The 21981-nt window shown below is 39.6% G+C and overlaps 1 protein-coding gene across 2 annotated transcripts in view; it reads left to right on the plus strand.

The window, feature by feature from the left end:
- The window catches only part of PAPPA2 (pappalysin 2), a gene marked incomplete at its 5' end in the record, with an annotated part of 281240 nt that overhangs the window by 232593 nt on the left and 26666 nt on the right, over nt 1-21981 (plus strand). For both annotated transcript variants that reach the window (XM_082656927.1, XM_082656928.1), the window contains one exon: nt 9149-9220. In XM_082656927.1, the coding sequence (XP_082513053.1) occupies nt 9149-9220 (72 nt within the window). The remainder of the gene's footprint in view (nt 1-9148; nt 9221-21981) is intronic.

The raw sequence follows: 21981 nt of genomic DNA on the forward strand, positions 1-21981 counted from the left end.
GTGATGGGGGGTCTCCGACCCCTGCTTTCCAAATGGGACATTCAGAGAAGAGCAGTTCACTTTTCTTCTTGAAGACAGCAGGGATACCAATAACAGAGACTTGACTATTTCCAAACTGAAAAACAATATCTTCTATTTTATTAAAACCTCCCCTTTCTCAACCATCCTTCGGGGGAGTCATTATTATTTATTTACCTCTATTCCATAGCATTTTGTTCATGTTTACATTCCTAGTTCCTTTTTCATGCTGGGCAAATTGTAGGTGTCTTATGAATGTTGGTTGAGTAAGCAAAGAAATTTTTATAGCATCATTTTCTACTTTGAAAGTAAATATATATTTTCTCCTCAAACTGGGAGCACTTGCTGCAACTTCATACTGCTATGTATAATTATGTCCTTGTCAATTTCAAGTTGCCCACCCCAGAAAGAAAACGCAGAATTTATTTTCTTCTTAAACTAAACACCAAATGTTATCATTTGTATCACTGCATTTATCATGACTATGGTCTAGTCAAGAAAAAGAAGTCAGTGGAAGCAAAGGAAATAATGATGAGGTTATTGCCCTTATGTACCCAGGTCCTCAGAGATGAGATTATGCCCCAACCATAGATGGTCCCATTTTGTGGCACTCAGTGGCTCTTGAGGGGCGGGAAATCTAAGCTTGTCCTCACAAAAAAGGAGAAATGCCTTATACACCAAAACAGTTGTATTAAATGAAAGTCTTCTTCGAGTAAAAACCTTGTAACTTACATTGATTTATCTTGAAGGATGTTCCATATTGTACTCAATCTTAAGTTTTGGTGTTCCTCAGAATCACTTGGGCAGTTTGTAAAGGGAGCAGACTTGGGTTCCCCCCTTTAGAGAGACTGCCAATGCCTTGGGGTGTGCATTTTTTAACAAGCACCCCAGGTAATTCCACTGTAATGCTTTGCGAAACACTGCTATTAAAATACTGGCAACATAAATATTTTAAGTACAAGTACACCTATTTGGAGCCTGGCTCATTTGTTTAGTAAATGATGATCTCCTATTTCATGTAAACCCTTGCTATCTCCCATACTTCAAATACCTGGTATCTGGCAAGACTACAGAGCAATGGATTAAATTGCATCATTTTCTCTAGTCTGCTTCCAATGACTTCATTCTTTGTAATAAAAATGATATCTTACATTTGGATAACGCTTTATTGCTTTCAAAGTTGTGTATATATACATAATATATATATTTTGGAAATTTAAAATTTCATTTGAATCTTCTCACAAACCAATAAACTAAGAAAGGAAGATTTTATTATCCTTATTTTACTGACAAATTAGATGTTGTCGGGTTATCTGTTCAAGGTTGCACAGCTTTCAAGAAATGGAGAGAGCAGTGCAGCCAACTTTTCTGACTCCAAGTTCAGTCATTTCCCCTGAATCACCCTGTTGGCTGTAGTCTTTTTTCCCCCTGGTGTATGTTTAGGTTAGTTTGCCTATCAAATAGAAAACAAGTCACTTGCCCTAACTATGAGAACCTCCTCATTCCCACATGTCCCTTCCCTCCCCGTGAAGTCTAACAAAAATAATTGAGAGCGATATTTCCCTATAATACTGCTTTTCCTTGTTGTGAAAGAGTTTGTTTTTAAAGAACGATCAAGTATACGTTTTAGGTTCCTATAACATTTATGTGCCTGTCTCTGGGGGTTCTACTGGTTTTTATTCCTGAACATGATATGTGACTCCTAGAAGAATATACTTTCCATTAAAGGAAGAATTTCTGAGGATTTAGGTAGTCTGGGGTTTTGATGAAAAACAACTCAAAGTGGCAATTGTCAAAAGAAGAGTGAGGTCCTCCTGGGTTCAAATACTATATGACTTACCCGTTGGAGCCTCTGTCTGCTCATCAGCAAGAATGAGGATGGTATTATCTATCTTGAAGTGTTGCTATAAAAATTCAAAATAACACTTTTGCAATGTCTTGCACAGTTTCTAGCACATAGTTCTGAATTATGTAAAAATGGAATTTAAGTTCACTTAGTACAAATCTTACCTTTGGAAATTTCCAGCCTCTCTGAAAAGATATCACCTGCTATCTATAAGAAAGAAAAATATGGTTCTATAAGTTTTTCGCTTTGCTTGTTAGTGTGTGTAGATAGAGGTGTGTAGGTCATTTGTTTTTTCTGTGCCTTTTGCACATGGGGCTGGGAAGACAATTAATGGCCATTCAGTGCTTCCTATTGGACACCTCTGACTGAAGAAGCAATTTCTAACGGCTCTGGTTATGAGACTGAGAAGAGAGTAAGGATGAATGTATACTATTATTTCTAAATGTTTCAAGAGCATGCTGGCTGTAGGAAACATGAAGTAAGGATTTGAAATTCCCAAATGGACTTTCTGGGCCTTTGTTGTTGTAATGGCGTTTTCCTCCTTCACCTACTGCACCCAGGGATTTAGACCTTTCTATGGTGATGGCATCAGTAGAGACATACCCCTGCAAAAGAGAGGATGCCAAACAAAAGGGCTTCTTGGCTGTCAAATAAATCCCTGCTAGTCAGGGTGACTGAGCAGTGGAAACTGGCAGCTGGGACAGACAGGAGACAGCCAACTGCCCAATCAGTACCATTGCTCATATCTAGAGGGTCTGAGCTGAGGGTGTAGGAAGAGCTCCCCATGGACTTCCGCTGAGAGCATTTAGTGTTTTTCTTATCCCTGCTTTTCCTCTTCTTCATTTTCCACTTTCCTTCCTTTTTTCTGTCATTCTAACACCAAACTGTAAGAGTCTTGGGGGTAGGAATTATGTCTTCCTCAATGCATGATTCATTTCACCCATTGCTCAGAGCGAGGTTGCTGTGTGAAACCAAAGAGCTCGAAGAAGACAGTGCCTCCCACCTCCACAGAGCCATTTCTCATGGCAAACCTTTGGATTTTTCCAGAAAGCCTATGTAAGGTTGATTTTTTATTATTGTCCTTAACCACTGTGTCTAGAGAATGTTTTATTATATCTTGCAACTTTCCTGTTTAAAATAGGAAAATTGACATTTTGACTTACCTTATAAAGAAGTGGTCTTTTGAGAACCAGATTTCATGGAGAGATTTTTTTTTTTTGCACATAATAAGGCAGTTGTTTGCATGTAAACGAGTTTTTCTAAACTGTATTTGAAAATGTTTCTTTCTGAAATACAAAAGTATCCATCATAACATCTCATTTCCCTATTAGTCTGCTTCATAAATTCAGTTTTCCCAGATTGCATAATCCTTTTTTCCTTTTTTTTTTTAGTATATCCTAATTAGGAATTAGTGAGGTCCAAATTAATGAGATTTTCCTGTGGCTACACACGTTAGGTTTGCAAAGTTCTCAACACTGCATGGAATCCCTCTCTCAACTCCCCAGCTCTTCAACAGAATTGCTCAGTCAAAACAAACCTTATAATTTCTGACTTTGTTTTCCCAAGTTGATCCCCAAAGGATTAATAATTCCTTAAATATAACCAAAATGTTTTAAGAGGAAGAGAAAAGCAGGAGGAAAAAAAGAAGATAATAGCCACAGTTTCCCACTATCTGGTCTCACCCTCCAGTCTGTCCCCTCATCTCCTAATCCTCCCCCTCCCCCCACCCCGAGTGTCCTCTTGATGGGTGCAATTGTGTGTAACAGCTCCAATGACACTTGCCACACATCACGGGAGAACAAATTCCTCAGACATGAGTCATGAAAAAATTTTCTTTTTCATCTGTTTAAAACGTGGCATTGTTCCCTCTCTGCTTGAGTAAGTCTCAGGCATCAATTCCCTCTTCTCTAGAGAAGAGTAGACAAGAGTGTCTTGGAGGATGGGGGAAGAATAACCACAAAGTATATTGCAGGGTAATGCACTATGGTCCAAATAAATATGCAAAATAGTGCTGTATCTTATTTAGGGCTGCATACATATATGGTAATAAGGAGATCATCACAAACCTGGGCAAGGAGCAGAACTTTGTGATCTGATGTGATTAGTAGCCCATTCTGTCAAGTAACTATTCCTGATAAAAAACAATTGAGCAATTTTGTATTAGACCTTAATGTTGGCTAACCATCAGTCTTGTGACCTTTAACAACACATTTAACCAGGCAACAGCCTTCATACAGCCCTATGACCATCCTAATAACCCTTAACTGGTTTTCTTTCCCTCTTTCCTCCCTCCCTTCTCTCTCTCTCTCTCTCTCTCCCTCTCCTTCTCCCCACTCCTTTCTCCCCCACCCCATCTTCTCCTTTCCCACCTCTGCTCTCCCTTTGTTCTTCCTTTCTTCTCTTTTTTCCCTTGTTTTTTAAAAAATTTTAAAACAGTCCAACCAAGAAGAAATCTTTAAACTGGTTTTCTCATGAACTTTTTCTTTTTGAAAAGTTTAAAACAAATCTTTGGCCCTTAGTTTTCACAATTGATTCATCTGAGAAGTGGCTTGCTAATAGTATAACAACTATAGTTACAATTATATACAAATGTATAGAAATAATAATTTTAAAATTCAGAATAGTTGTTATTAATAGGGAGGATGGAAGGAGAATGATGTTGGAGGGACATATACAAGGGACATTAATTGAATCTCTAGTGACAGACTCTGGAAGCAGATAAAACAAAGTGTTATGATTTGATAAACCTGGGCAGAGGATATAAGGTGGTTTTTTCAATTATTCTCTATAGCTTTTCAAATGTAATATATAGGATTATAATTTGTCAAAAACATTCCAGAAAATAAGAAAATCATATTGAACTGTTAAACGATAAACTGAGGCATATTAAATATTTTAAGAGTTTATCTGAGCAAAAAACAATTCAAATCGGGTAGTGCCATACTGGGTTTAGGAGTACTCCACCAACAGCAGCTGGGGAGAGACTTGATTATAGAGAAAAGGCAGAAGCAAAGTAAGGACATTATTGATTGGTTATAGCTTAAAGCCAAGTTGGTTGTTCATGATTGATTGCCCTTTGGTTTCAATTTCATAACCTTGAGACATTGACAGGCTTAGATTCTGCTTTGCTTCCACCGGCCACCGTGGCATTAGAGCCACCTCAGTGTAATGGCCTCCTTGTTTAATTAATTTAACACACCTCACCAGGAGCTAGCCCTTCTATGCCAACTTCTCACTAGTTTTCCTCCCATTTCACTTTCCTCTTTCACCTCACTACCACAAATGTGCCCATAAAATGTAGGATCTGAAAAACATTTAAAATTTTCCTCCAATTTTGATCAGTAAGTAGTTATTCAATTAATTCTATATGCAGATCTTTTCATATGAGATGAATGACTTTCATAGGCCAGAAGATAAAGAAGAAACCTAAAGGTACAACAACCTATTTAACGGTTGACAAGTACTTGTTGAACGTTGTCTCTCTCTAAGTCACTGAAATAAGATGTGTGAGTCGGAGACAGTCCCTATTCTCAAGGATTTTGCAGTCTAGGAAGGTATATGACACAGTTACCAGAAACTTTTGTAATCTGTACAGAGATCAAGGAGGTTGCCAGTCTGAATTAGTCTTAAGACTGAATTATAGAATATTAAAAAATTCATTGAGATGGGTATTGCCAATCCCACTATCATGAGCTTATTGAACAGATGTAGTTGCACATGTATGAAATGATTTATACATAAGCTTTGTTTGTTAGAGCAAAAGACTGAAAATGACTTGAATATCCATTAATATGGGTCTGATTAAGTAAATTAAGGTACACCCATGAAATGGAATAATATGCAGTCAATAGAATGCAGCAATCCTTATACCATCAAATGAACAGAACACCAAGAAATACTATGAAGTAAAATAAAGTTAGACAGTCACACAACAATAAACTAAAGCACTAAATAAAATTATAGTATTTCATACTTTGTGTGAGGAAATAAATAATTTTATATATGTATGTATGTTCATAGACTATCTGTAATGACATAAAAAAGAACTAAAAATAGTATGCAGGAAATTGAGTAGTTGGGGAGATTGTGTATCCTTTTATGCTTTTTAGATTTTATACTGTGAACATGTATCACATAATAATAAAATTAAATTACATAAAAATACAAAGATGTAGGGGAGTTCCCTGGTGGCCTAGTGGTTAGGATTCTGGGCTTGTGGCCCAGATTCAATCCCTGGTTGGGGAACTGAGATCCCACAAGCTACATGGTGCATCCACAAAAAAAACAACAAAGGTGTAAAAAATAAATTGGAAATAATAAGAGAAAAGAGCACTGGAGAATGTATATGTATAGCGGATTCACTTTGTTATAAAGCAGAAACTAACACACCATTGTAAAGCAATTATACTCCAATAAAGATGTTAAAAAATATATATATATAAAATAAAATGGAGGCCCACTACTGATGCAGAGTAGAGATGTAGAGGCTGGTACTACAAATGGAACAGTGATGAAAAAAAGACTGGAAAGAGAGCTATCACAAATTTCACAATAAATGGTAATTGCAATTTGCTTCAGCAGAGCAAAATGAAGAAGCTGTTATGTGAAAAAAAATGCACATGTATTGTTTCCATCAGATAACTATTGAGTAGCATTTCCTAAAGTGAGTTCCACAGAACATTAATCTGGAGAGATGGTCACAAAAGAAAACCAAAAGCGTCTGTGGTTAAAAAAAAGAGCACTGGAGAAAAAGAATTAAAAGTAAATACAGACAGGCTCTTTTTCTTTCTTTCTTTCTTTTAGGTTTTTTTTCTTTTGTTTGCTTTTTTCCTTTGCAATGTATTTTTAGAATTTCTCAAGTATTAGAAGATCAACACTCCTGCATGTAGAAAGGTGGTGGATGGAGTAGAAGGTATGAAGGGCATAAGAGAAACTGATCCAGTCAGTTCAGAGTGTTCTGGCAAGTTCTGGCTGTGGTCGTCATGTGAGGGTGCTGAGGCTAAGTTCCCCTTCATGTGGAGGAATTGATGTACTTCCAGCTACCTCCCCCCATAGACTTTGAGTTCTTTGAGGGCAGTGACAGGACTGGTGGATCTTCAGATCCCTCTTGCTCCCTGAGGAAACTGGGTCGTAGTGAGTGCTACATTTAGTCTGAATTGAATGACTGACTGACTAGGGTGGGGACTGGGGGCCCTTAGTGGATTCAGTGCATGAGAAGGAATAAAGTTGCCATGTATTTGCATTTCAAGCGTTCAAATTACTGCATTTTGCCATTACCATTATCTGGTAACAAAACATTCAGAAAAAAAAGAAAAATCCAGAAAGTTCCAAAAAGCTGAATTTGCTGCTTTCAGGCAACTATTTCCATAGCATTTACATTGTATTTACAGCCATCTCCATAGCTTTTACATTGTATTAGGTATTATAAGTAATCTAGAGATGATTTAAAGTATAAATAGGATGTTATATGCAAATAGTATGTCATTTTATATAAGGGATTGAGGAGCCTTGGATTTTGGCATCCGCGGGGGTCCTGGAACCAACCCCCTGTGGGTATCAAGGAATGACTGTATATATTTGATAATTCTTTTTTTCTTTTTTAGCGCAATGATATTTTTATTTATTTATTTATTTTTTACACCTTTATTGGAGTATAATTGCTTTACAATAGTGTGCTAGTTTCTGCTTTATAACAAAGTGAATCAGTTATACATATACATATGTTCCCATATCTCTTCCCTCTTGCGTCTCCCTCCCTCCCTCCCACCCTCCCTATCCTATCCCTCTAGGTGGTCACAAAGCATGGAGCTGATCTGCTTGTGCTATGCGGCTGCTTCCCACTAGCTGTCTATTTTACGTTTGGTAGTGTATATGTGTCCATGCCACTCTCTCACTTTGTCACAGCTTACCCTTCCCCCTCCCCATATCCTCAAGTCCATTCTCTAGTAGGTCTGTGTCTTTGCAATGATAATTTAAGCAAAGTCGCCTTCTACATTATTACAGTATAGAGTTTTGAATATCAAAAAAATTTTTTAGGGTTTACAGTATTTATTGCCTCTTTAGGGAAACTGTGAAGGAGGACTTTTAGTTTATAGTAATGTAACTCCAGAAAAATACTGCAGATGCGCATTTGCATAACTGACTCTGAGGTATATACTCATATACCTACAGCTTAATATATGCAAATGTCTCCAATCTGATCATTGTACAGTCTTAGCATTCTAGAATGTATAATTTTCAATTACTGGAGTGCTGTTTTATGTAAAACTCATATCTCACAATGCATCATTTTTCTTCTGGTTTCCCTGAATTTCTATTGTACTGAATTTAAAATGTGAGTATGAAAGTCCACAAATGGGTGGATTGGTAGCAGGTTATAAAGAGAACTTCTTTTTCTCTTTGAAACATCTTTTGGGACTTTCTCTTTTCCTGAAGTGTATCTTTTGAAATCTTTAAATACAAAAATTAAAAGAAAAAAAACTCCATGAAAATGAGTTATTATTATTCATAAAGAGTAGATAACTACTTGTTTAAAGGCACATCAGGAAATGGTCATTGGGCCCTGGTCAATGGTCAGAGAAGGTCACCAGTGTTTTAACACAGACACATTTTCACACTCTCACCATCTTAATGTTGGTGCCATTTTGAGTCCTGGTGGTTTCACATTAAGCCTATTTGTCCAGTGCGTAGACCCTCTTTTATTTCCCACAAGGAGGGCATAAATGGTGCTAACAGGAGTTGCAGAGAGTGCAGTTTGGCCCCCACTCCTTGCTTGGGCACTCACATCTTGTGATCTAGGATTCCTGAGATCCATTTTTAGTTCAAGACTCTTCTTATGAAGCTCTATTTCTCAGCCTTTAAAACTCCATGGTCTTCCCTGATGAACACAAGCCATCTCACAATTTCTTGTAACTTTATTTAAAATTTCAAAACAAATGGAACCAATATTATGCCTAGAGCCAAATTAAAGTCATTTTAGTATTGAGGATGCTGTTTTTAACCACACCTACACCATTCTGGATTTGATAGCTCATGGGGGGTGAAGATGATGAAGAGAATGAAAGATTCCCTCCATTAAGAGATTCCCCCTTGGCTTCACCTGGCAGAATTAGCAGCTCCACGGGAAAGACCAGACTATGGCCTAGGACCTCTTCATGCAGCACAGCTGGGGCTTGCTCCTCAGGGAAGGGGTTGGGCTAGTGGGATAAGCTCAGGATTTGCCCCTTCTCTCACTGACCAGGTGTCTTTGCTTTTGTTTTCTGTTCTTTCCGTCTTCCCCTTCAGAGCATCGTGTGCACTGGGCGGCGTCAGTGGCACCCAGACCCCCTCCTGATCCACTGCATCCAGTCGTGTGAGGTAAGCCACCTCCCCTCCCCCAGACGCAGACCAGAGCTCTCTGTTCTGCTCACCTTATGGAGACTTGTGTCCTTCTGCTTCAGTATTTGCCCTTTCCCAGATCCTATGTCCTTCGTGTAATCTCTTAAATTTAGCTCCACAATCCCCAAATTACAGATACTAGGATTTCTGATGTTGCCTTTTTTTTTTTAATTTTAACAAAATCTCCAGGGTTCCATTTTAAATGACTTAATAAAAGTTAAAAGCAAGTCAGAATTATTTATGGTTTGGGGATTCTCTAACCGGGCCTCACTGGAGTTTAGTTAGATCAGAGTTTTGCAGATCAGTGGCCCACAGACAGGGGTTTGGCCAGCTCAGTGTCTAAAAACAATTTTGTTTTGGTTGCTAATGCTTGAAAATCGGGATTTTCACGTAAAATTCATATGTGTGTATGTAACTTTACACACACACACACACACACACACACACACACACACACACACACACACACACCAAGTAAAAATAAATATAAAACTCTTTGTGCAAAAAAAAACAAGAATATCTGACAACCGTGGGCACAATTAGCTGCTCACCTACTGGGCTTCTCTCATTGACATCAACTGCCTGGGTCATGCAGGCATCTCTGTTTCCTACCTCTGAGGAGGTCCTGTAGTCCACTGTTGATTAACCCAAACTAGACCTTTACTGCCTCAAGGAATCCTGTTTACTTCTCACACAAGGCATTCCCCTAGCAGTGGGGGACTCAGGGGGATGTGAATTCCTTCACTAGATTAAGAGGAGTTTTTGCAAGAAAGAGTCAAGAATGAGGCAGAGCCTTGCTGAGGGAGATTGACCCAGGAATCCTGACATGGGAGATATTACACACACACACACACCATTTAAGCCCTCTCACCCTGGGAATAGCCAGTAGCAGATACAAATACTGTAGTCTCAGGCTAGAGTTAGGCTTTGTCATCAAAGTCTTTCACTGGAAGTAATTAAGCCACTTAGCAGCAATGCTCAATAATTCTGGCTGTGCCTAGTGCGCTAGAGAGAGCTGTTTAACTTGCCCTTGACTTCCAGCACCCTCCCCCCACATACACACCCAAGCCACATGCCTGTTAGTCCCTGGATTCTCCTGTATCCCTGTTTCTTGTATCTAATTCTGGGAAACTGGGATCTACATGAGGCCAAAGAGGGGAAAATTGTGGGGTTTCAGACAAAGGGAAAACTGGGTGGGGAAATGATACCAATAAAATAGCATCCTGAGAGTGCATCAGGAAAAATGCTAGCATGGAGTGTGCTTTGTTATGGTGTGGGCCAACAAAACAGCTCATCTTCTGCCATCATTAGAAAAACAGATGGCAGTGGGGTGGGGAGGGGAGTGAGTGACTCATCCACTGGGCAGGGGGTAGCAAGGGGGACGAGGAGGCCAGGGAAGGAAGGAGATAAACAGACAGAGGATTCAAGAACTTTGGCGAGATCAAAGGGATCCTGAGAATTCCCTTCTGTGGCTTCCAGGCATGATCGCAAGAGGGAGGGTGGATGGCAGGGCTTGGAGCTGGCTTCGGTGTTTCCCAGGAGGTTACAACACAGAGCTTTCCCCATTTGTCCTCCCTCTGTGCTACACCCCAGCACATGCTCTGGATCCCTTATCCAGAGCTTCCCAGGCTTCTTTCAGCCCCTTTGTTGGCGTGACAAGGAACAAACCTTCATTCCCTCTTATGACCCCTCTGCCCAGCTGCTATCACACACAGCTGAGGCTTGACTGCCACACACCTGTTGGTACCCACACTCCAGGGCTTCTCAAAGCATGGCCCCTGGACCAGAACAAGTGGCATCACCTGGGAACCTGTTAAAAATGCACATTCTCAGGCCCCATCCCAGACTTACTGAATCAGAGACTCTGGGGGTGGGGATCAGCCATCTGTGTTTTAACAAGGGCTCCAGGAGATTCTGAAGACGGCTTAAGTTTGCAAACCACCGTTCTGGTCACTATGGGAGCAGACAAGAAGGTTCCTAGACTATGCATCTCTAATTTGAAGCTTCTTTGTCTAGGAATCATTTTAGCCTACATTATTCATTCACATTCTGATTATTCTACAGTATTTCCCGAGACTCTCTGGGTAGGACAAGATCTGACAGGACATGATTTTGCTTCCTGTTTCCCAGCAAAGGCTAGGAAGAGAAAAAAAAAACCTTAGAGGGGTGGACGGGAGGAACAAAGAAGAAGAATCAATACCTGTAGAAAGGGAAAAGGAATTGTGCAGAGTGGGGCGCATGGGGAGAAGTAGAAACAATTCTGAAGGAATAAGTAGTAAGAAATGCAGAGAGGGAGGGCGAGGATGGAAAAGAAAGGACAAGAGCGGCTGAAACTGGCCTGTTCTAGGGGCAACTTGGCAGACACTTAGTTCTTTACTGGAAAAAAGTCAGCTAAATATATTAGGGAGAACCAAAGAGTGTCAGAGACAGACGGAGAGAAAACAGACCTGGATGCAAGATGAACCGAAGAGGGTTAGGTGGGTGAGAGCAAGTTTTAAAACGTGTGGCACAGAAATCTGATACTTTGTACCCCAGTGTCTAAAAAGGGTTTTCTTTTTTGGCTTTCCAATAGCGAATTGAATTCTAAGATGTCCCCTTAAGACATTCAACCTCATAAGAGTGAAGTACATCATTCTTTATTGGTCTCAGTACGCCGAGGCATTGAACCAATCCCCTCACTGTCCCACTTCACGCCTGTGTTGTGTCACTTCTGCACCTCTGTTTGTGTCCTATCCCCTTGGCCACAGAGTTTTAGCCTTCAATTCTCCACTAGCTATGCCTCTCACTTTTCTTTAAGAGACAGCACTGAAGGTTCCCTCTGAAACATCTTATGTAAATAATGCCATCTTCTCGTGGTCACTTACGCTCCCATTTTCTCAGGAGCACGCATGTACCACGTATCTGGAGTCCAAACCTGTTCATGCCTTAAATTCTATATTTCTAGTTGATTCTTGTGTTTCACCTTCTTGACCCAGACACTCCTTGTATTTTCTATTTCTTTTGTAATTTGCAAACAGGCAGGGAGTGGTAATTTGGTTGGTGGAGAAGTTCTGAAGTTAAACAAATACAGGTTCAAATCCTGGGTCAGCTGAGTGGTGTAAGCCTTTGTGTCTTAATCTGTATTGGGAAGTGGGGGCAACACAGCCATTTTAAGGAGTTGTGATGAGGGATTAATGTGATAATGGACATAAATGTTTAAGCATCATGCCATTCCGGGTCCATAGTAGATGCTTATAGGGTAGTTATGCACTATTAACCACTCTATGAATGCTTACTGAATGAGTGCAGCAGAAGGCAGGGCAGAGCTGCTGGGTGGCCTCAACGTGGTTAGATGCAAACTCTGAAGATGGGAAAAGGGAAAGAACAAAGGAAGAAAGGGGAACAGACCATTCCCTGGAGACCCTCTGAGCTCCACAATTTGCAAATCACTTGGAGACAGCTGCTGAATCTAATTGGTCATGAGGAGCTCTACTCATTCCTCCTGTTGCCCTCACTGGGGCCTCAACAGCTCTCACCTGGGCTATTGCATTAGTTTCCTAATTGTTAACCTTATCCCAGACCTGTGCCCATTAAAATTATAGACAAGCACACAAATAGTCAATGATAACTGTGTAGAAAACAAAGACTTATTCTGCCAATGCTTGGCCAATTGAGTGCACTCTTTTCCCAGTATGGGGGGGGCGGGTAGCAGGGAGGGTTGTCCTCATTTTGTGGGGTGATAATTGAAGTGAGCGTTCACTCCGTCAATGAACACATTATACCATCAGATCATATGTGTTATCTTCTTTTTCCTTCCTTCTTCCCTCCCTCCCTCCCTCCCTCCCTCCCTCCCTCCCTTCCTTCCTTCCTTCCTTCCAAAAAGTCATATTTATTAATTCTAACAAAGTCTACAGTCCTAGGTTCCATTAAACTAAGAACATCTTGTTCTCTAGGGAATGCAGCTGGAAATAAAGACCACACTTCCAGCCTCCTTTTGCATAGAAATGACTAATTTCCTTCCTGTAGGATGATTAAAATTGAGTGCCCATCAACCTACATTTTGGTTCTGCTTTTTCTGTGAGCACGTATTTCTTACAAGTTTGTTGTGCTTGTCAGCAGCCCCCCATTTTGGATTACAGTTTCTGATAATTCTCTCTTTAACATTTTGAAGGTTCTTGTAGAGTTGTGCTTTTTCAAAAAAAAAAAAAAACGTGGGGGCAGCTGTGGAGGAGGACGGAGGTGGAATGATGTCAGAAGAATTAGGTTCAAATTCTGAGTCTACCCTTTTAGCTATGTGTTGTATCTGTCTGGCTTTCTCTCAAAACTCCTGTGAGAGTCAAGTGAAATAACTGATGTTAAGGTGCTATGTAAATTGCCAAATAATATAACATATTCGTAGTGGTATTGCCTAAGGAACGATATACATCACTATGTAAGGATGGGCTCTTATTGAAACAATATGTACATATTAAGAATCAAGAAAGAGTCCACTCACACCCAATTTATATCTTTATGAGTATTATATACTGCAGGTGGCCATGGTTAATTGATGTTATTGAGGCTTCCAATAAAATTTAGAAAACTTTTAAAGATTTTTTTGGGTATTTCAAGTAAGTCTCTCTGAACATGCTACTATTTCTCCTATAAATTCTTATACATACCCTTGTAAATGCCTGTCTTCTCACTTATCACATTATTTCAAGATTATATGACAGGTCTGTCCTTCCTACAGTCTGTGAGCTTCTGAGTTGTAGGATGTGTTTTATTCCTTTGAAAAACACAGACCTAATTCTTCAATGATACCTGCTTCTACCCCTCTAAAGGCAGGGAGAGAGAGTTGAAGGTAGACCTTTGACTTTGAAAGTCTCGAATTGAGAACGATTATATTGGATTTCTGAGGAGCAGCACAGTGGAAGGAAAGGTAGGGAAGGAGTAGAAGGTGAAGGAGAGAATTACAACCCTGCCATGCATAGAATCAGAAAGCTTTGCAACAGGGGCAACCCAGAGGAGCCAGAGGAAGGCTGTCAGGGGTCCTGAGGCAGGCTTGAACCTCAGTTCCATCCCTTAGTACATGTTTCCTTGGGCAAGTCTGTTAACATCTCTGAATTTAAGCTCCTCAGCTTTAAAATCAGGTGGATACAATTTATCCTTTAAACTTGTTCGTCAGATACCTGATTCAGAAAACTGTGGAGATGCACCCAGGGGTGTGTCGTTTGGGAGCCTTTGAAGAGGTCATACCTCGGGAGAATGTGAGTCATGCTGATTTTTCAGGAATAACTGGAAATATCCCTTGTTTCTGGGGATTTTTGCCTTCTGCATAGATTTTGATCTTTCTGTTAAGATTTGTGGCTTTAATGGTTAGCTTTGATTTCTTACTCACTGGATGGGTTGCATTTTGGAAATCTGTTGGCACCGTCCTTCCTTGGCTTCAGTCCAAGGTCAGTTCTGCTTTTGGTTTTTCTTCCATCCTCCTGGTTCTAGCTGGCAAGACAGAACTCAGACTAAGAAAGGGTGGATATGAGAGTCAGAACATGATAAAGGATGAGCAAGCGCCTATTGTATGAATGTTCAGTAAACATTAATTGAATCTCATTTATCAGTCATACTGAGTGACTTCTGTTACTCACCGAAAAATTAATGCTTCTTCCCACTATCTATTATTCTAAGACAGTGGCAGGAAATACATATGTAGGTGCATATACATTAAGAGAGTGAGAGGCCAAGCTGATCTGGAAGAAGATTAGGTAAAGAATTGCTTAGTAAGACTCTTTGGAGTCCCTGTCCAATCATTTTGATGTTCTCAAAGGAATAAGGAGCTTACAGAAGACTGAAAGTAAAGCTATGTAGCATGTACCATTTTAAAAGAAAAGGGGGTTGAACAATAAAGCCTGTGGGCCTGCAAGCTTGGTTTTTCTACTAGGAAGACTTCTGGGACAAACTTCTCTAAGTCCTGTATTTATAAGGGATATACTCTCCTTTTCAGTGTGATGTTTTGTGACAGAATGATTGGTCAAAGAGATAAAGGAGAAATCACTTTTTAAATTTAGCAGGTGTGTCATTCTAGTCCAAATGATATACCCCTAATTTAAGAAGACACCTAAGGAGTTGACCACATGTTGGATCACTACTGTAGATTGTGCTGAACTGGGATGGTCCATCCAGTGGAAAACTCAAGACTTATTCTGGCCACACCTTGTCTTTACTCATTTCACATGGGCAGTGGACTCTGCTGATAGTTTTTTCTTTTTGTTTTTGTTTTTAAAGTGTGCTTAAGAATTACTTGGAGTGCTTATTTTTTGAATGTAGATTCTTAGGTTCTGCCCCTCCCTCCCAATTTTTACATATCAAGTCTTGTGTGGAGTCCAAGAATTTGTTTTTTTCAGAAATACCCCAGGTCCTTCTAATGTAGGTGGTCCTCAACTGCACTTTGAGAGGCACTGGGCAGGAATGAATTAATACACTCAAAGATAATTGTATGCAATAGCATCCACATCACATCTTGGAGAAAAAGGTTCCATCTACCAATAGTTAACCATTTATCTAGTGGGTTCTTTTTCTTTTAAATTAATTTTCATTGGAGTATGGTTGCTCTACAATGTTCTGTTAGCCTCCACTGCACAGCAAAATGTGTCAACCATACACATACAGATATCCCCTCCCTTTTGGACTTCCCTCCCATTTATGTCACCACAGTGTACTAGGTTAGTTCCCTGTGCTATACAGCATGTTCCCATCAGTTATACATAGCGTCAATAATATATATGTGTCAGTCCCAGTCTCCCAATTCCTCCCACCCCACCCCTTTCCCCCTTGGTGTCCATACATTTGTTCTCTACGTCTCTGTCTCTATTTCTACTTTGCAGCTAAGATCATCTATACCATTTTTCTAGATTCCACATATATACGTTATTATACGATATTTGCTTTTCTCTTTCTGACTTACTTCACTCTGTATGACAGACTCTAGGTCCATCCACATCTCTACAAATGACCCAATTTCATTCCTTTTAATGGCTGAGTAATATTCCATTATATATATATATATATATATATATATATATATATATATATATATATATACACCACGTCTTCTTTATCCATTCCTCTGTCGATGGACATTTAGGTTGCTTCCATGTCCTGGCTATTGTAAATAGTGTTGCTATGAACATTGGGGTGCATGTGGTTTTTTTGAATTATAGTTTTCTCTGGGTATATGCCCAGTAGTGGGATTGCTGGGTCATATGGTAGTTCTATTTTTAGTTTTTTAAGGAACCTCCATACTGTTCTCCATAGTGGCTGTATCAATTTACATTCCCACCAGCAGTGCAAGAGTGTTCCCTTTTCTCCACACCCTCTCCAGCATTTATTGTTTGTAGATTTTGTGATGATGGCCATTCTGACTGGTGTGAGGTGATACCTCATTGTAGTTTTGATTTGCATTTCTCTAATAATTAGTGATGTTGAGAATCTTTTCATGTGTTTCTTGGCCATCTGTATGTCTTCTTTGGAGAAATGTCTATTTAGGTCTTCCAATAGTTCTTGAATAAATGAAGAAATCACCTGAAATAGAATAACATTAGAAAGATCAAGGATAGAGGTAAAAATATGTGGCAGACAGTGGTAAAACTGAAATTCTTATAAGCCAGAAAAGACTTAATTGTTTTAAAATTACAGTTAAATTTTTTAAATGATGGTTCATTGTGGGTAAACAGTAGCCTGACTATGTTCTTAAAATGACAAGCTACCTGCCAATAAGTGTAAGTGAGACCAACCGAAAACCCGAGTATTTCATTGCCTATCATTATTCTCACCATTGATCTGATCCTGTGTTCTCTCTGGGTCCAACTTCTATAGCCATTAGAAAACACATAACGTGTTGCAGATCACAAAAATAATATCAAAAGCTTGATAATAATACCTTTGGTGAAAAATAAAAAGAATTGGGATCTTTAAGCCTAAAAGAGAAGGATAAAGATTAATGTAGTAAGTATTTTCATGTAGTAAACATTTTATATAGAGAAGAGTTAACAGTCAGCATCCCCCAATAACAACAGGACAGAAAATAATGGGCTTAAAAAGCTGAATGAACTATTTAAAGTAAATCTGTGTGAGAATATCCTGGAACTGTTAAACTTTATAGAAGTTTATAAAGGGAACAGTTTAAAGGCATATTAGCCTTTGGAGCATTTTAAAGGGATGTGTATTGTCTTCTCTCTGATATGGTTAAATATTTTCTGATGTCTCAGACACAGACGATGGTTCGGTATTCTCACTCCTTGTAAATCTATCACTCCATGGATTTAAATGTAAATATATTTGTGTTTTCTGAAGGCAACCAGTAGGGATATTTTTAAGTGTCATGACTATAACGAGTACTACCTTGATAGGAATTTGTACAGGAGGGAACTGGGAGCGGAAAGACAGGGGTGAGAAGGCGTTGGGGACAAGTTTAGCTTTAGTGAAGTGGCTGCGTTTACTTAAATGTAGGTGGGCAGTTGTATTATTTTTACACATTTAGTAGCTGATACCAACAATGCTTCCATCACTAATTCATTCCATCTGCTCCATCATTCCTTAGATTCTTTCTTCTGTGTTGTCTTGGACCTCTCTCTGCCTCCCTTTTATTATTTGTATTCCAGATGGTAGCCCTGTTAGCTGTGTCTGGGACATGTGCTTCTCGATCACTCATGGGCACTGCCTGGGTTTACTGCTGTACCTCTAGGATGTGAGGGCCGATACATAATTCATGAGGTGGAAATGATGGCATGAAAATCGAGGTTTTATTGCACCTTTTCTTCTTTCCCAGACTCTGAGCCCAGAAGGAGTAGAGAGGAGCTAGAATCAGACTAAAATGCCCCATTTTAGGAGACACGCTTTATACTTGGGTGCAGAATGCCTGCATGCAGATCTGAATGTGATGATCAGAGATGGGGGTGGGAGAGGGTCACAGGTTAGCCTGCACGTGATAAATACCCGAGAAATAAGTGATTTTTATGGGCCTCCGCATGATGTGTGGCCCTTTTGGAGGAAGGCTTTTATTTCTGTTAGGGTTTTGTCCCCTTGATTTTTAGCACAAGATGTCATATATAAATGTATATAATTTCACTCAGCCTCACCGTGAAACCTGTTCAGCCATTCTTTTCTCAAACTTTTATCCTTTTTGTTTGTAAGGTTTATCTCTATTACTGTGCTTTAGTAATGCCTTTTTCATCACTAGATAGTCACAGATTTCTTTTAATAAATGCCCCAAACTTGGTCTTTGAAGTGTGACCAGATTGAATTTCTACTGATCTTTTCAAAAAAACCTCTCACGTGAGTCTGTCTTTATAAATTCCTTATTAAAAAGAGAAAAATGAATCTTTTTTTATGATACCTGTATTTAGAAAACCAAATGTTCCAACCCAACTTTATCACTTTGGGCACTGAGATGGCGAAGTTGTTTAACTTCTCTTATTTCCTTTTCATTTACATTTTGTCATTTAAATGATAGCCAACAATTAAACTTCTCTTTGCCACACTTTAGCTGTTTACAAATCAGACATTATAATCATTCTTTCCCATGCTTCTCAGAGGACAGATCATATGGACTTACTTTTGACATTCTTGCCAAGTTCTTTAGTATCTGTGGGTGAAAAGAAGTTAATTAGGGTGGAAATAATAATGGCTTAGCAGCTAGTAATGAGAACAGCTACTCCACTTCTGGTAGGGATAGTGTGGGTCCTCACAAATCTAAATCTAAGTATGTGTTAGACGTGCTAAAATCCAGAGAAAAAAAAGAAAATTAACTTACGTTGGAACTGTCTTCCAGGCTCACTGGCTGCCGAGTCCAATCCCCCCGAGATTTGTTTGTGAATTTCACTGCCAGTTTTGTGCAGTCTCTGCACTGGCCTGGAAATCTGTGTATGTCTTTAGGCTTGTCCAGAATCCCGTTCGGTTCAGGGCTCTACTTTAGATCCTCCAGTTGGAATCTCTGAAAATCGGACTCCAAATGTTAATTAGGACTAGTTTTTTCATACTGAAAGCTAAAACCACTGTGTTTTTTTCCCCTGCTTTTTTAAAAAGTAAAACATTAAAAGCACAACCATGTAAATTGTAAAACCTCCTCTAGATTAACAACATTCATGAGAATTTATGCTTAAGACTCCCTGGGAACCACACTGTGACATCCCGGTGGGCTTTCTACCAGGCTGCATTTTGCTTCTTTTGTCTTCTCCGGCCTCCTGGGTGGGCCACTCTCTCACTCTGTTAATTCTCTTTATGACATGGGTTTTTCCCTTTTTCTCCTCCAACCACACCCTTTTTCTGATTTACTCTGTGCTTTTCCTTATTGTTCTGTTCTTTTGATTCTTCATTTCTAGCCCAACTTTGCAGACAATTGAAATATTACTCACCTGTAAAAATAGCATTATGGAAATGCTACCTTCTGTTCTTCAACTTGGCTTCCTAATGATTATGCTGAGATTATAAGAATTAGAAGTAAACAAATATAATCAGATTATATCTGTAAGTAACTCTACCCCTTTCCTCTTCTCCTAAGGCCCTTCTCCACTAAGATTTCTAACTGTGCTCCTAAAATACGTTTTAAATACGGTCTAAGTGTGACTCAAATATGTTCACTGAGACCGTTCTTAAAGTCCATAAAGCATTGACTAGCTTACCATTTTACCCTCATGGTCATTTGCATATGCCTTTATTAAATCGTCATATTGACAAGCCCTTTCAGAAAGTTCATATAATTTGAGTCATTTCTAATTTATCCTACTAAAATAGATATTCCTTTAAGTGAAATTATTTTATTAAATACTTGCTGATTGTGATTGAGGGATAGCAAAGTACTCTACTAAGTCTCTTACACTTACTTTTTAAAAGTATATGAAGTATATATGTATGCCTATATACATATGTGCGTATGTGGGTGTGTATGTTCTGACTAACCCTATAATGAAATGGTGACAAAAAAAGGGTGACTGTCCCAAACTGATGGCAGTTATTTGCAGATTGCCGCAAATAGCAGGCACAGCAGAAAGGATGCACGTTTCAACCCCTGACTAATGGGTTTCACTCTCAGGTCTGCCCTCATTAGCCATATTTTCATGTAATATTTTTTAAACTTAACTTTAATTCTATAAAAGTACTACTGTACATGTACCTAGTTTAAAAAGCCAGTTAGCACCTCTGGGTTTACTTGGAGGACGGGCAGTGCCTGCCACTCTCTGGCTAACCTCAGCCGCCCTTGGCAGACACAACTCTGTCATCTTTTCTGCTTCTCCTCGTCACTCCTTTTATTTCATCTGGAAATTGCATCTATAAATATATAACTACATATATCTATACACCTATCATCTGTTTAATAATGCTTCCACTGCCAACCTTGATTTTTTTTTCATTTATGGAATTATTTACTGACTTCCTAATATAGAAGGGGGGGGTTGAGCTCTCTGACGCAATCGCTCTCTCTCTCTCTCTCTGTCTCCCTCTCTTTCTCTCCCTCTCTCTCACACATGCGCACACACCGCCCCCACAAGACACACCTGTATAGCTGCCTGCAGGGGTCCCTGACACTCCTAATTCTTGAGTTTTTTCCGGTATTCTGTGCATTTCAGGCACTTAGGTATCTGTTTTCTCAGATCTGCTCTGTCAGCTACTATTCATCCATACATTTCCCACTTTCTTAAACATTGTTGAATTCTCCATTTGCTGTTGTTGTCTCTCCTGTTCTCTTTTCTCTTGTGATTTCATACCTTGTTTATCTTTTTATTCCCGTTTCAGTGGGGCTGAGGAAGCACATATAAAAACAAATTCAATTCACATGTCTTACCAGTGCTAAGCCTGGGATGTAGGACATGTGCAGTGGTCATTATACTGTTACTACTCACCACTCCCTTCAACAGAATTTATGCCTATATGGAAGAAAACAGACGCACCTGACAGAGACGATGTTCCTTATTTTGGTATTTTTTTCCCTCTACTGTCTCTTCTAACTTCTTATTTTGACCTAGAGTCAAGCAGAAACCTCTTTAAGGTGCTTAACTCGTGAAAGTGCAGGTTTTAGATAAGGATGCACTTATTCACAGAATATACATTTATTGTCCATGTATAGTCTCTGACTCTAGGGATATGAAGGGAAAGAAAACAAAGCTCCTGTCTCCTGGGAATCCACTCTAACTTGCGAGGAGGAGCAAGTTCAAAGTGCTGTGGAAACAGAGGAAAGAAAGTGATTGTGTTTGCTTACTGAACAGGCAGGAGGTGGATGTGGGACATACAATTTGGGGAAGAATTCAGAGCAAAGAGATACTCATGTAGGATTTAATGGTTCCACTAGTTGGCGTTAAAGTAGAAAGCCCTATGGGCAGAGGAGATGTTATGAGCACAAGGCGCAGGGATCTGAAACACAGGGAGTGTCTGGAGAACCATGTGGAGACTACAGTTGAGGCTAGAGGGACTCAGGCTAGATGAGGGAGTGGCTTGAATGTGGCCATACTTGGACTATCAAATTTATTCCGATGGCATTGGGGAGCATCACTAGGAAGCTACAAGATGAGATACATTGGTGAAGATGAAGCCCTTCGAGAAGAGAATGGTTAGGAGACAGTGCCTGTATCTCAAGAGAGAGACGGTGAGAGCCCAGACACGGTCCCGCCAGGTAGGGATGGAAAGAAGCCACCGCTGAGGCCTTTCCTTTTAAGATATAAAATCGATTCTAAAATCCCATCCAATGGGGAAGATGAAGATCTAAATCTAACTCCCTGGCGTTTGGATGG

Source organism: Grampus griseus, assembly GCF_964374135.1.
Source record: "Grampus griseus genome assembly, chromosome: 1".
Classification (NCBI taxonomy): Eukaryota; Metazoa; Chordata; class Mammalia; order Artiodactyla; family Delphinidae; genus Grampus; species Grampus griseus.